The sequence below is a fragment of the Coregonus clupeaformis genome, chromosome 40 (assembly GCF_020615455.1).
Source record: "Coregonus clupeaformis isolate EN_2021a chromosome 40, ASM2061545v1, whole genome shotgun sequence".
Lineage (NCBI taxonomy): Eukaryota > Metazoa > Chordata > Actinopteri > Salmoniformes > Salmonidae > Coregonus > Coregonus clupeaformis.
Window position 1 is genome coordinate 29,074,249 of NC_059231.1, and position 15,908 is coordinate 29,090,156.

Here is a 15,908-nt window from a genome sequence, read left to right on the forward strand (position 1 = left end):
GTATAACATTTTTGACATGCGTTTTTCTGGATTTTTTTGTTGTTATTCTGTCTCTCACTGTTCAAATAAACCTACCATTAAAATTATAGACTGATCATGTCTTTGTCAGTGGGCAAACGTACAAAATCAGCAGGGGATCAAATTATTTTTTCCCTCACTGTGTATTTATTTCCCTAACATCCCGTTCCAAATCTTGAGTGCATACTGTATAGTTTTAGAAGTGTCAAGAATCACCTTGCTAGATCCATGGACAACCAGTGCCCCTGTGCCAACAACGTCCACAATTTTGCAGAGGGTGGAATGTTGTGATTTTTTTCTCTTCCTTAATCTAATTTGCTTGTCTGCATGCCCTTTGTTAATTGAAGCCTTGATCCATTACATATTTCTGCTTCTGAAAAGAATAAGAACAAATTAAAAACATAAATTAACAAATTAAAATGCCAGAATATACCTCAAATATGTACAAAAAAAATTATTATGAAAGAAAAAAACATTAACAAATATGTCAATTTACAGAAGTGCTGCACCATGCCCTCTCAACCTCAGTGTTTTTCTTTTAAAAAAGTTGAATGATTTCCAGGAATTGTCACTAATGAAATAGACAATTCCACCACTTTATAACCAGTTATTATGCTGTTAGTATATTTGCAGCCGAGTTTCATCTTAGTGACTGTTTTAAACCACAGTCCAAACAACATGTATTCCTGTTAGAACACAACATGTACTATGAAATGAAAAGGCAAATCACTATGGAATCCAAGTCTCTCATGATTGAAGCCTGTATCTTTGGTGCTAACATTAGCAATGCTAGCTAAGCAGCTAACCCTGCTGCATCTGAAATAATGTGTTTTCAACAATAACAGCCAAATACAGCCTTAGCGACTGTCCAAGCAACCATCCAACAACACTGTAGGCCTATTGGAACTAATAAAAAGTATGAAGTTTACAAGTAATTCACAATGAAAATATAGGCTATTTTGAACGGGTGCAATGGAGCTTTTGCCGAATGGAATCATGAGAGTTTGTGCCTTGAACAACATAAAAATATGGGAGTAAGCTGACTATGAATATCATTATGTAGGTTTTTGTACATCTATTTAAAATATTTACAGATGTTATTAGACGAAGACAACCAGAGAAACATATAGCAGGGACATCCAATATGATCAGAAAACTACAGGTGGGTTATACTGTATACAGTGCCTTGCAAAAGTATTCAGACCCCTTGGATTCCTTTACAATTTTCGAAAGCCTCATAAAAAAGGGCAGTGATTGGTAGATGGATAACAATAACAGACATTGAATATTTATTTAAGCATGGTCTGGTTAATATTTATGCTTTGAGGTGCCACCCAGACACCTCAAAGATACAGTCATCCTTCTGAACTGAGCTGCAAGACAGGAATGAAACTGCTCAGAGATGTTACCATGAGGCCATTGGTGATTTTAAAATGGCTACAGAGTTCAATGGCTGTGATGGGAGAGAACTGAGGATGGATCAACAACATTGTAGTGACTCCACAATCATGACCTAAATGAAAGAAGAACACAAATATACAAAATATGCATCTTATATGCAACAAGGCACTAAAGTAAAAAAACATGGCAAAGGAATACACATTGTTGCCTAAATGCAAAACCCTATGTTTGGGGCAAATCCAACACATCACTGAGTAACTCCCTCCTTATTTCCAAGCATGGCTGCATCAAGGTATGGGTATGCTTGAGTTTTTCAAGATAAAGAGAAACGGAATAGAGCTAAGCACAGGCAAAATCCTAGAGGAAAACCTGCTTCAGTCTGCTTTACACCAGGCACTGGGAGAGGAATTCACCTTTCAGCAGGACAATAAACTAAAACACAAGGCCAAATCTACACTGGAGTTGCTTACCAAAAATACAGTGAATGTTTGAAAAACTATGGCAAGACTTGAAAATTGCTGTCTAGCCTTGATCCCCAACATCTTGACAGAGCTTGAAGAATTCTTAAAAGAATAATTGCAAATATTGCACAATCCAGGTGTGCAAAGCTCTTAAAGACTTACCCAAGAAGACTCACAGCTGTAATTGCTGCCAAATGTGTTTCTAAGTGAGCTTAATACTTATGCAATTACTTTATTTTATTTAAAATGTATCCATCTTTAAAAAACAAAACACATTTTTCTTTGACATTACAGAGTATTTTGGTAGATTGTTGACAAAAATTACAATGAAATCAATTTTAATCCCACTATGTAACACAATTACATGTGAAGAAATCCAATGGGTCTGAATACATTTGCAAGACACTGTAGATAGCTGAAAATGACTCTCCATAATGTATTTTATTAGTCATCTCAGGGATCAGGTTTCAAAATGTCACTGAGAAGCAATTTACGGTTTTGCTCATCACTAAATAGTCAATCAGTGGCGTTTAAGATTAGGGAAGATTATATTTTATTTTTATTTTTTATGAGCATGGCCTTATTTCTATTACAGCATATTGGATGACTTTCATTCATATTCCAAAACAAGAGTTTCTATTGGAAAAATTCAGGTAGGTCTATCCCCGTTTTGTTCCGTTTGCTTCCGTTTAAGATTTTTTTTTCAACAGAATCGACAGAATGAATACACCCCTGATCACCCGCACACACACAGTTCACTTTCATAGCAGCCACATACAAACAGCATCATCACTTTGCTCATTGTATAATTCCTTCTCACATCTACGCGCTCTCCTGCTCTCACCTTTTCCCTTCGCTTGTGGACATCAATGCAGCGGTCTGTGAACAGGCGAAAAAAACTATCCAAGCCAAACCTTCATACCATAACCGCTAACCGCTACACACAGCCTACATTGTTGTCACCATATTAGCTAACGTCATAGTCAACATACACTATGTATACAAACGTATGTGGACACCCCTTCAAATTAGTGGATTCGGCTATTTCAGCTACACCCATTGCTGACAGGTGTCTAAAATTGAACACACAGCCATGCAATCTCCATAGACAAACATTGGCAGTAGAATAGCTTTAATGAAGAGCTCAGTGACTTTCAACGTGGCACCGTCATAGTATGCCACCTTTCCAACAAGTCAGTTCATAAAATGTTTGCCCTGCTAGAGCTGCCCTGGTCAACTGTAAGTGCTGTTATTGTGAAGTGGAAACGTCTAGGAACAACAACGGCTCAGCCTCAAAGTGGTAGGCCACACAAGCTCACAGAACGGTACCGCCTAGTGCTGAAGTGTGTAGCGGGTAAAAATCATCTGTCCTCAGTTGCAAAACTAACTACCGAGTTCCAAACTGCCTCTGGAAGCAACGCCGGCAGAATAACTGTTCTTCGGGAGCTTCCTGTAATGGATTTCCATGGCCGAGCAGCCGCACACAAGCCTAAGATCACCATGCCAAGCGTCGGCTGGAGTGGTGTAAAGCTTGCTACCATTGGACTCTGGAGCAGTGGAAACTCTTCCAACTTTGTGGCAACAGTTTGTTGGGGAAGGCCCTTTCAGCATGACAGTGCCCCCATGCACAAAGTGAGGTCCATACATAAACGGTTTGTCGAGATCAGTGTGGAATAATTTGACTGGCCTGCACAGAGCCCTGACCTCAACCCCATCGAACACCTTTGGGATGAACGCCGACTGCGAGCCAGGCCTAATCGCCCAACATCAGTGCCTGACCTTACTAATGCTCTTGTGGATGAATGGAAGCAAGTCCAAGCAGCAATGTTCCAACATCTAGTGGAAAGCCTTCCCAGAAGAGTGGAGGCTGTTATAGCAGCAAAGGGGGGACCAACTCCACATGCCCATGATTTTGGAATGAGATGTTCGACGAGCAGGTGTCCACATAATTTTGGTAATGTAGTGTAGATACTAGAACTAACGCGTTAGTAAACCCACGATAATCACGCAGTACAGTGTACAGCAAGCAGTTTAGCAGTTACACCGGCGGGCCCCGGTGGCAATAAATTAATAAAACCGAAAACGTACCTTGACTTGGAAGAATTCCAGTGTTGGATAGCCTTAGCCAGCTAGCTAACATAAATAACATTCCTCTCTGTTTGAGCCAGGTGTTTGAGTAGGCTAAATTAGCTAGCTGCATTAGCTAGCTAAGTAAGTGAAAATGAAATTGAAAAAAATGAAATGAAATATATCTAGCTCTCTCTCTCTGCTGCTTCTCCTTATTTTTTACGGAAATTAATCTGATCAAAACTGTTCAACTATTGTCTTTCTCTCTCTTTGAGTCAACTACTCAAGACATTTTGTACACTGCAGTGCTAGCTAGCTGTAGCTTATCCTTTCAGAACAAAATGTATTCTCTGATCGTTTGTCAGTTCATGCTGCAATAGCTCTGATAGATTGGAGGACGTCCTCCGGAAGTCGTCATAATTAAGTCTATGGAAGGGGTGAGAACCATGAGCCTCCTAGATTTTGTATTGAAGACAATGTACCCAAAGGAGGACAGAAAATAGCTGTCCTCAAGCTACACCATGGTGCTACACCAGAGAGTGTTGTTGAGGCTACTGTAGACCTTCATTGCAATCAAAACAGTGTGTTTTAATCAGTTATTTGGTGACATGTAAATACATGTAATATAAAAAATAATGAAATTGACTGAGTAGGATGGTCCTCCCTTTCTCCTCTGAGGAGCCTCCACTGCAGTCAATAGACATGACATTTTAAAGTTACACAAACTGTGTAGGACATCACTAAATACTTCATAATAACAACCCAAATGTTAAATGTGCGAGTTACTGCCCTCAAAATGGCAAATTCCTATTATGTACAATGTTAAATAACGTTAATTTATGAGAACATTATTTTTGTGAACCAATGTTTCATTTAGGAAGAAACATGGTCTAGTCTTTCGGGGAAGGGCAGATAGAACAACATTGCTGATTTCATAGACAGACTACTTTTAGACTGTGAAACAACACATTTTTATCAACATTCAACGTTAATAGACATGTGTTTCTGGAGTGTGGTATTCCTTTAAAGGTATTTATCAATGGCAATTACACCTTCATGAATGTGCTGTGAATGCCTAATCTATGCTGTTAATAATTCCTTTATGTATGCAATCTTTAAAGGAAGTGTTTAAAAATGTTTTTTTGTGTATTTCCACTGGTTTTCTGAATATCAATTGCCATTATAGAGAAATAGTGTAGTACTCTGATGTTCTTCTCCCAAAGGACCCCCATCCTGAGGAGAGACCCACAAATTAAAAAGCCTGATTTAGCCACTGATATTACAAATTAAATACTGAGGCATAGGAAACACAGCAGAGCATTGCCATTATTTCTCTGGCATGTATTACCTTCACAAACATGCACACAACCATGTACACACATGGCTTGTACCAGACAGCGTATGCTGAGTGGATACTTTGAGGGCCAACCACTGAAAGAGTGCTCCATCCTCAGTGTCCAACACCATATATGCCAAGAACGCAGGTCTTGTACACACACAAGCGCGTGTACTCACACGCACACACACACCCACACACACACACTCCTGACATATTCACCAGTGACTTGGCACGGCGGTAGATTATCCAGACTAGACTGTCTCCGACACTGTGTGTGTGTGTGTGTATGTGTGTGGATGTGTTCTTTCCTCTCTTTCTCCTAAGCTGCCAAACAGACACAACATCTGAAGTCATCACATGTATTGTCTGGCCCGCCCACCCTCTCTCTCTCGCTCTTTCTCTCTCTCTATCTCTCTCACTCACACGCACGAGCACACACAGACACACAGACTCACACGCTGCTGAAGTCCAGTAAGTCATTAGATTGGTTCTGGAACATGACTCTGCAATTACCTCACATAAACAGGATGTCCTCATCGCCAGAGTAACTAATATAGAATGATAATGTGAACAGGGCCTGCTTTGGATTTATAGCCTGTTTGACTGCTGGGGGGAGGGAGAGAGGTCCATTTTCATGGATATTCTTAATGTTTTGTAGTCAAAGTACCCAACCTGACACACATCACAGGCTGGGAGTGTCCCTGGAGCATTTAGGGGTAAAGTGCACAATGGCGGTATGAAGTATATGGGATATTGACGTCGGTAACGCTCCGGGTGCCAGCTCACTCCCTGCAGATTTCTCCCTGTCAGTTCAGGGATTGGAACCGGCAACCCTCCTCTTACCAGCCATTCTCTGTAACGTTGAGGCCCCATCGCTATTAATTTAATGTTGTGGCTCTATTTGGACTGTGTTTTGATTGTTCTGACTGTGTTGTGTCTATTTGGACTGTGCTGTGAATATGTCTCCTGTTCTGTGTGTTTCAGGGCTTGTACCAGACAGCGTATGCTGAGTGGATCCTTTGAGGGCCAACCACTGAAAGAGCGCTCCATCCTCAGTGTCCAACACCATATACGCCAAGAACGCAGGTCTTGTAGACACACAAGCACGTGTACTCACACGCGGGCACACACACACACACACACACACACACACACACACACACACTGATGTGCATGCAAAAACAGGCGAGCATGTACACCACGCACATATACACACACACAATCTCACACCAACGGTATATTTCAAAGCTCTGTCTTAACCTTTGACCCTGTGCTCTCTCTCCAGGTCTCTGAGACATGGCTCCACTAGTCAGAGGATCAGCAGAGGAAAGTCCCTGGAGACACTCACACAGGATGTGAGAAACACACACACACACACACACACACACACACACACACACTGTTAGGAATGGTGTTATTTAATGCTTAGTCGCACAGGACACTTCCATTTCCACATCCCATCCCTAGGATGCAGCAACCCAGGGTCAGATGCTTGGCGAGCACCAGTAAGGCTTGATAAGTGATATCGGTGTCCTTGGTGTTAACCTACACTATTCTGTAAAATAACATACATTACTTTTCCTGCAGGCACAAAATCCTCTCACAGGCTCTCACTTTTGCCTACTTAACTGCCTGCTGATGAGCCATCAATGGGCTTCCCATTGTATTCAAATTGTTGGGTAGGTTAGGCCCCAGGAACATTCACACATGCCCCAATGGACAATCAGCAAGAAGTTGTCTGGACTTCACAAAGCTGCGGAAGTGAATTCCACACAGTTTCAATGTTATTAATTCAAACTGATATCGGTTCGAAAAAATGCAACTTATATTGTTTTCCATATTGGTGCCCATCACTAATAATTACTGTGTGTCTGTATGTGGGTGTTGTGTGGGTGATTGGCATCTTACCTTTTGTCATGGCATGCATATTTGTTTCTTTTTGTACATATTATTATTTTGTCACCATGAACATTGCATGCTGCTTGGGCTGGCCGACTAGCGAGAGTCAGAGCAGAGATCGCACTGGCACCCGGTAAGTACACTATCTCCCTAGGACATGCATTCAACACCGGTCCACTCACTCTTACTTTCACGTCACATACACACAGTTATATCAGGTTATGGACCAGGTAGTCAGGCTAGGACCCCTAGACATAGCGAAATGAGATATACAGCTCTGGAAAAAATTTAAGAGACCACTGAAAAAAAGTTTCTCTGGTTTTACTATTTATAGGTATGTGTTTGGGTGTAATTAACATTTTTGTTTTATTCTATAAACTACTGACAACATTTCTCCCAAATTCCAAATAAAGATATTGTCATTTAGAGCATTTATTTGCAGAAAATGACAACTGGTCAAAATAACAAGAAAATAAGTTAATGTTCATTTTTCAACAACACAATAGTAATGTTTTATCTTAGGAAGAGTTCAAAAATCTATATTTGGTGGAATAACCCTGATTTTCAATCACAGCTTTCATGCATCTTGGCATGCTCTCCACCAGTCTTTCACATTGATGTTGGGTGACTTTATGCCACTCCTGGCGCAAAAATTCAAGCAGCTCGGCTTTGTTTGATGGCTTGTGACCATCTATCTTCCTCTTGATCACATTCCAGAAGTTTTCAATGGGGTTCAGGTCTGGAGATTGGGCTGGCCATGACAGGGTCTTGATCTGGTGGTCCTCCATCCACACCTTGATTTTTATTTTATTTTTTATTTTATTTTATTTCACCTTTATTTAACCAGGTAAGCCAGTTGAGAACAGGTTCTCATTTACAACTGCGACCTGGCCAAGATAAAGCAAAGTAGTGCAATAAAAACAACACAGAGTTACATATGGGGTAAAAAAAAAACAACATAAAGTCAGAAATACAACAGAAAATATATATACAGTGTGTGCAAATGTAGCAAGTTATGGAGGTAAGGCAATAAATAGGCTATAGTGCAGAATAATTACAATAGTATTAACACTGGAATGCTAGATGTGCAAGAGATTATGTGCAAATAGAGATACTGGGGTGCAAAAGAGCAAAATAAATAACAATATAGGGATGAGGTAGTTGGGTGGGCTAATTTCAGATGGGCTGTGTACAGGTGCAGTGATCGGTAAGGTGCTCTGACAACTGATGCTTAAAGTTATTGAGGGAGATAAGAGTCTCCAGCTTCAGAGATTTTTGCAATTCGTTCCAGTCATTGGCAGCAGAGAACTGGAAGGAATGGCGGCCAAAGGAGGTGTTGGCTTTGGGAATGACCAGAGAGATATACCTGCTGGAGCGCAGACTACGGGTGGGTGCTGCTATGGTGACCAATGAGCTAAGATAAGGCGGGGATTTGCCTAGCAGTGATTTATAGATGGCCTGGAGCCAGTGGGTTTGACGACGAACATGTAGTGAGGACCAGCCAACAAGAGCGTACAGGTCACAGTGGTGGGTAGTGTATGGGGCTTTGGAGACAAAACGGATGGCACTGTGATAGACTACATCCAATTTGCTGAGTAGAGTGTTGGAGGCTATTTTGTAAATTACATCGCCGAAGTCAAGGATCGGTAGGATAGTCAGTTTTACGAGGGCATGTTTGGCAGCATGAGTGAAGGAGGCTTTGTTGCGAAATAGGAAGCCGATTCTAGATTTAACTTTGGATTGGAGATTCTTTATGTGAGTCTGGAAGTTGAGTTTACAGTCTAACCAGACACCTAGATATTTGTAGTTGTCCACATACTCTAGGTCAGACCCGTCGAGAGTGGTGATTCTAGTCGGGTGGGCGGGTGCTAGCAGCGTTCGATTGAAAAGCATGCATTTAGTTTTACTAGTGTTTAAGAGCAGTTGAAGGCTACTGAAGGATTGTTGTATGGCATTGAAGCTCGTTTGGAGGTTTGTTAACACAGTGTTACGGTCCGGCACTGTTGTTCCTGTCCCCGCTTGTTTTCCTTTTCCCTTTTTCCCTGTGTGTGTTGTCTGTGTCTGTCTCCTCCCGCTGTGCAGCCCAGTCAGAGGATCTAGGTCAGGAGGCGTGGCCATTCTCTCTCCTGCTCAGTTACATCCAGCTGCAGCTCATTGTCACCAATCAACCAGCAGTTATCTACCCGGGCTGGCCACCTCTCCAGCGCCAGTTCGTTCCTACACCACCTGTGGTAACTTGGCTCCGTACAGCAATCTCAGTTTAGTTGTTACCCTCTCAGCATTATAGTTGTCTCTGCCACGTTTGTAACCTGTCTCTCCTTCGACCAGATCCCGTCTGTTCCTGCTGCCTGCCTGCCTGCCACTCCCACGCCGCAACCTGCTCATCTGTTGTCTGATATCCTCGTCATCCAGCTCTCAGTGCTACTGGCTCTCCACCCCACTCAGCTCCTACCCCGGTCTGAAGCTGCTCCACCCTGAACTGCTTCTCTCTGCCAAAACACGCTGAATAAACAACATCTTAATTCACCCTCTTTGTCCGTGTGTCCGTCTCTGCGCCTGAGTCCCCACCTAGCCTAACACACAGTGTCCAATGAAGGGCCAGATGTATACAAAATGGTGTCGTCTGCGTAGAGGTGGATCTGAGAGTCACCAGCAGCAAGAGCGACATCATTGATATACACGGAGAAAAGTGTCGGCCCAAGAATTGAACCCTGTGGCACCCCCATAGAGACTGCCATAGGTCCAGACAACAGGCCCTCCGATTTGACACACTGAACTCTATCTGAGAAGTAGTTGGTGAACCAGGCGAGGCAGTCATTTGAGAAACCAAGGCTATTTAGTCTGCCAATAAGAATGCGGTGGTTGACAAAGTCGAAAGCCTTGGCCAGGTCGATGAAGACGGCTGCACAGTACTGTCTATTATCAATCGCGGTTATAATATCGTTTAGGACCTTGAGCGTGGCTGAAGTGCACCCGTGACCAGCTCGGAAACCGGATTGCATAGCGGAGAAGGTACGGTGGTATTCGAAATGGTCGATGATCTGTTTGTTAACTTGGCTTTCGAATACTTTCGAAAGGCAGGGCAGGATGGATATAGGTCTGTAGCAGTTTGGATCTAGAGTGTCACCCCCTTTGAAGAGGGGGATGACCGCGGCAGCTTTCCAATCTCTGGGGATCTCAGACGTTATGAAAGAGAGGTTGAACAGACTAGTAATAGGGGGTTGCGACAATTTCGCGGCTAGTTTTAGAAAGAAAGGGTCCAGATTGTCTAGCCCAGCTGATTTGTAGGGGTCCAGATTTTGCAGCGCTTTCAAAACATCAGCTGTCTGAATTTGTGTGAAGGAGAAGCGGGGGGCGTGGGCAAGTTGCAGCAGAGGGTGCAGAGTTGGTGGCCGGGTTAGTGGTAGCCAGATGGAAAGCATGGCCAGCTGTAGCAAAATGCTTGTTGAAATTCTCGATTATTGTAGATTTATCGGTGGTGATAGTGTTTCCTAGCCTCAGTGCAGTGGGCAGCTGGGAGGAAGTGCTCTCATTCTCCATGGACTTTACAGTGTCCCAAAACTTTTTGGAGTTAGTGCTACAGGATGCAAATTTCTGTTTGAAAAAGTTAGCCTTTGCTTTCCTGACTGCTTGTGTATATTGGTTCCTAACTTCCCTGAAAAGTTGCATATCGCGGGGGCTATTTGATGCTAATGCTGTACGCCACAGGATGTTTTTGTGCTGGTCAAGGGCATTCAAGTCTGAGGAGAACCAGGGGCTATATCGGTTCTTAGTTCTGTATTTTTTGAATGGGGCATGTTTATTTAAGATTGAGAGGAAATTACTTTTAAGGAACAACCAGGCATCCTCTACTGACGGAATGAGATCTATATCCATCCAGGATACCTGGGCCAGGTCAATTAGGAAGGCCTCCTCGCTAAAGTGTTTTAGGGAGCGTTTGACAGTGATGAGGGGTGGTCGTTTGACCGCGGACCCGTTACGGACGCAGGCGGATTGACCTGGCTGTGTGGCATGGCGCATTGTCCTGCTGGAAAAACCAATCCTCAGAGTTGGGGAACAATGTCAGAGCAAAAGGAAGCAAGTTTTCTTACAGGACAACCTTGTACGTGGCTTGATTCATGCGTCCTTCACAAAGACAAATCTGCCTGATTCCAGCCTTGCTGAAGCACTCCCAGATCATCACCGATCCTCCACCAAATTTCACAGTGGGTGTGAGACACTGTGGCTTGTAGGCCTCTCCAGGTCTCCGTCTAACCATTAGATGACCAGGTGTTGGGCAAAGCTGAAAATTGGACTCATCAGAGAAGATAACCTTACTCCAGTCCTCTACGGTCCAATCCTTATGGTATTTTGCAAACCTCAGCCTGGCTTTTCTTTGCTTCTCATTGATGAAGGGCTTTTTTCTAGCTTTGCACGACTTCAGCACTGCCCCTAGGAGCCTGTTTCAAACCGTCCTCGCCGTGCACTTCACCCCAGCTGCCGTTTGCCATTCTTTTTGTAGGTCACTTGATGTCATCCTACGGTTGTGGAGTGACATTCGAATGAGTTGGCGGTCATCCCGGTCAGTAGAGAGTCGTTTTCGCCCTCTGCCGGTCTGTAGCTTTGTTGTCCCCAATGTCTGCTGCTTGACCTTGTTCTTATGAACCGCCGTCTTTGAAATGTTAAGGATGGAAGCAACCTGACGCTCACTGTATCCCTAGTAAAGCCAGAATTTAACCCTTCTTTTCCTCACTCAAAACTTTCCTTTTCAACTCTTTTGGCATGGTCAATAGTTATTTTTTGATTAATATTACTTTTGAGGTACTATTAGCAATGTTTTTGCCATCCAGCTGGTCCTATTGCAAGAGGATAGTGATGACCACAGCAGTGGTTTTATACTTTTCCTCGTTAAATAAGATTTGGTTCAGGTGATCACCTAATCAGTACCTAATTCAGTAGAATGAGGTGTGCCTGTATTGGAATTCAACAGACACTGGAATGGAATGGCTGTCATACATGTAGAGATGCTGATTGAAGAAAAATTTGCAGTGGTCTCTTAATTTCTTCCAGAGCTGTATTTGTAGGCTGGCTAGATGGTTTCGTAACACATACACACACTCACACACACCCTGACCCTTCTTTCCTCTCCCCTGTAGCATTCCAGTACAGTGCGTTATCGTAACGCCCAGCGAGAAGATAGTGAGATCAAGATGATCCAGGAGAAAAAGGAGCAGGCCGAGATGAAGCGGTATACACACACACACACACACACACACACATACACACATACACACACACACACACACATACACACACACACACACACACACACACACTCACACACACACAAACACTCTCACACACACACACACACACACACACACACACACACACACACACACACACACACACACACACACAAACATGCACACACATAGGGTGTTGTACCCAGTACAGAACCACAGAACAGGCCAATCACCAATTTACAGTGAATCATCAATCTACAACCCTTTCACGTTTTCCCACTCTCAGCAACTAAAGTCCTTTGCTCCACCCTTGAACCCTTGAAGTTTGCTTCATTATTTGTTTGACAAATTACCCTGCACTTTAAGGACATAATGAAATGGGCATGCCTTATTTTCCTGAGTTACATCTTTTTTTTTTTTTTTTTCTATGTGTTGTTAGCATTGTGTCTGTTGACATTGTTTCTGTGTGTGTGTGTGTGTGTGTGTGTGTGTGTGTGTGTGTGTGTGTGTGTTTGCGTGTGCGCGCGTGTGTGTATGTGTAAATTTGTTTGTTTGTGTGTGTGTGTGAGCAGGAAGGTCCAGGAAGAGGAACTGAGGGAGAACCATCCTTACTTTGATAAACCTCTCTTCATTGTGGGGAGAGAGCATCGCTTCAGAAACTTCTGTAGGACAGTAGTGCGGGCACGCTTCAATGCGTAAGTCAAGCCAATTACTTGCCCTGAGGCTGTAGACCAGGGGAGAACGACTGCCCCCTCTCAATGAAGCCACGGAAGTTCAAGGCAGACCACGGTACTGCAGGCATTATTTGCAGAAAACAGGATTCCCCATTATAGTGAATAGAAAGATGGCAATCTTTGTGGTCAATCTTGGTATAAATATTACTATTTTGAAGACAATCATCGTACCAATAATTGATTCTATTACACCAGATGGTCCTTGAACGGATTATTGTTCAATCGCACACAGAATAAGTTATGATTATAATTTAGTTGCTGACGGTAGCCTACAGTATCCTGGTTGGACTTCAACTTCAGTTACTCAGTGAGAGGGTCAGCACTGAGCTAGCCTGCAACGCCACTTCCTGGAGTAGCTCAAACTGTGCATGTTATGTCTCCATGACACTCCATCTTAACCGACTTCCTTGGGCTTCAATGCTCTACTAATGGACTATCTATTCAATGGACTACCTGCATTGACCCTTTTATTTAATGCATATTTTTGCACTGACTATTCACACTCACAGGACTCCACACAGTCACACACACACACACACACACTTCATTTGCTCACACACACATAACACACACACACATTCATACTTACTCTACACACACGCACACCCACTCACATACAATCATCATATACACTACTGCTACTCTGTTTATTAAATATCCTGACGCCTAGTCACTAGGGATGTAACGATTCACTGAAACCCATCGGTCCCAGATTCAAATGTTTAAGATATGACTGCATCGGTCCGCGAACCCCAAAACCGATCCAAATGTAGCATGCATCGGTCAGAAAATCGATTGAAATGTTACGAATCAACAATAAGAACTGTTTTGGGCTCATATTACTTTATTCTACCTTCCGAAAAAAGTTTTGCATGCCAACCAACCCTAGGGAAAATCAGTAGCCTAGTCAAATGTCGCACTTTGCCCAGCTCCGCGCTGAACAACGCGTAGATGGCCTGTTCCTAATCTTGCACATCTGTGCGGCACCTTCAGCATACAAATGCAAAAATGGCTTGTGCAATATTAGGCTTTATTAGTTGAGTGACAACCTATGTAATTTGTAAGGTTATTAGTATCTATGCACTGTTGAAAATTGTGTTTTACCAGAATAAAAGTAAGCTATACCTGCTGAACGGGGCTTACAATAGATTTTATTTTGATTGTTCAGGTTCACCATCAGCAATAGTTTTGGTGGTTCTGCTTTAAACAATCAGTGTATATGGGAATTTTTAGACATACAGGGTAAAGTTGATAATTTCATAACGAGGAATCACTTTTGCAAGGGGCACTGCATGGCCAAAGCGGGAGGAGAAAAGAAGCTCACTAAAAACGTCCAATTGGTCAAAATCATTTCATTTTGAGATGGGGTGAAATCCAAAGTTGTGCTACATATTCATTGGCTATGTCATAGCTAATTTGTAAACGATAAATATTGATAGATTACTAGCTCAAACACTTAATCTGCAAAAATGACAAGTTAATTAGTGGGTGATGGTGATTTCAGAACCAAAGTAGGGGGACAAAATACATAGGCTTCATTGCCCACCCTAATCTGATAGTGGGGTGGTAGATACCTAGTCTCCCTTATGGCTCAGATCAGGTGCCTACATAGTATACCCCATAGACATACATCATACACACACACACACACACACACACACACACACACACACACACACACACACACACACACACACACACACACACACACACACACACACACACACACACACACACACACACACACACACAGTACATACACACACACAGTACATACACACACAGTACATACACCATAGACATAAATTATTACAGTAAGATGCTGAGTGTGATGTTTCCCCTGCCCTCTCAGTGTTCTCCAGGCAGTGTTCTCTCACACCCTACAGATCTCCCCAGCAGCCCTGAAGCTATTTGACTGCGTGGGAAAGCCCTGGCTGTCTCTAACCCCTCTATTGATCTAACACACACACAAGTCAGCTCAGACAGATCTAGCTCAGAGAGGCCCACCTCATGAGCTCCATCAGCAGCAGATTTTAATTTAAAATGGAAAATGAATGTGTTTATACAACTGTTAGTGCATCGAACCGACTCGATTAATTCTCCAATCAAACCGAATCCCACCTAATCATTTTAAACTAAAACTGATAATTCCTGTATCATATCGGAGCCCTTTATCTAGATACGTATTGAATTGTCTTGAAAGGGAAAAATGCACATGACTACTAGTCACCTTACCCCTATACATCAATCAATCAAATGTATTTATAAAGCTTTTTCATCAGCAGTTGTCACAAAGTGCTTATACAGAAACCCACCCTAAAACCCCAAAGAGCAAGCAATGCAGATGTAGAAGCACGGTGGCTAGGAAAAAATCCCTAGAAAGGCAGGAAACTAGGAAAAAACCTAGTGAAGAACCAGGCTTTGAGGGGTGGCCAGTCCTTTTCTGGCTGTGCCGGGTGGAGATTATAAGAGCCAGTAAGGCTAGATCGTTCTTTAAGATTTACAAACGTAATAGATGACCAGCAGAGTCAAATAATAATCACAGTGGTTATAGAGGGTGCAACAGGTCAGCACCTCAGGAGTAAATGTCAGCTGGCTTTTCATAGCCGAGCATTCAGAGGTTGAGACAGCAGGTGTGGTAGAAAGAGAGAGGGCGAGAGAGGGAGAGGAAGAGAGAGTGTTTAAACAGCAGGTCTGGGACAAGGTAGCACGTCCAGTGAACAGATCAGGGTTCCATAGCCGCAGGCAGAACAGCAGAAACTGG

At 42.9% G+C, this 15,908-nt stretch overlaps 1 protein-coding gene across 3 annotated transcripts in view; it reads left to right on the forward strand.

Annotated features, from left to right (window-relative positions):
- Window positions 1-15,908, forward strand: part of nalcn (sodium leak channel, non-selective) — a 327,441-nt gene that overhangs the window by 232,496 nt on the left and 79,037 nt on the right. For 2 of the 3 annotated variants that reach the window (XM_041863638.1, XM_041863648.1), the window contains 5 exons: window positions 6,271-6,372; window positions 6,572-6,641; window positions 7,286-7,318; window positions 12,321-12,412; window positions 12,983-13,105. In XM_041863638.1, coding sequence (XP_041719572.1) covers window positions 6,271-6,372; window positions 6,572-6,641; window positions 7,286-7,318; window positions 12,321-12,412; window positions 12,983-13,105 — 420 coding nt within the window. The remainder of the gene's footprint in view (window positions 1-6,270; window positions 6,373-6,571; window positions 6,642-7,285; window positions 7,319-12,320; window positions 12,413-12,982; window positions 13,106-15,908) is intronic. The other variant, XM_041863654.1, reaches the window with a different exon arrangement.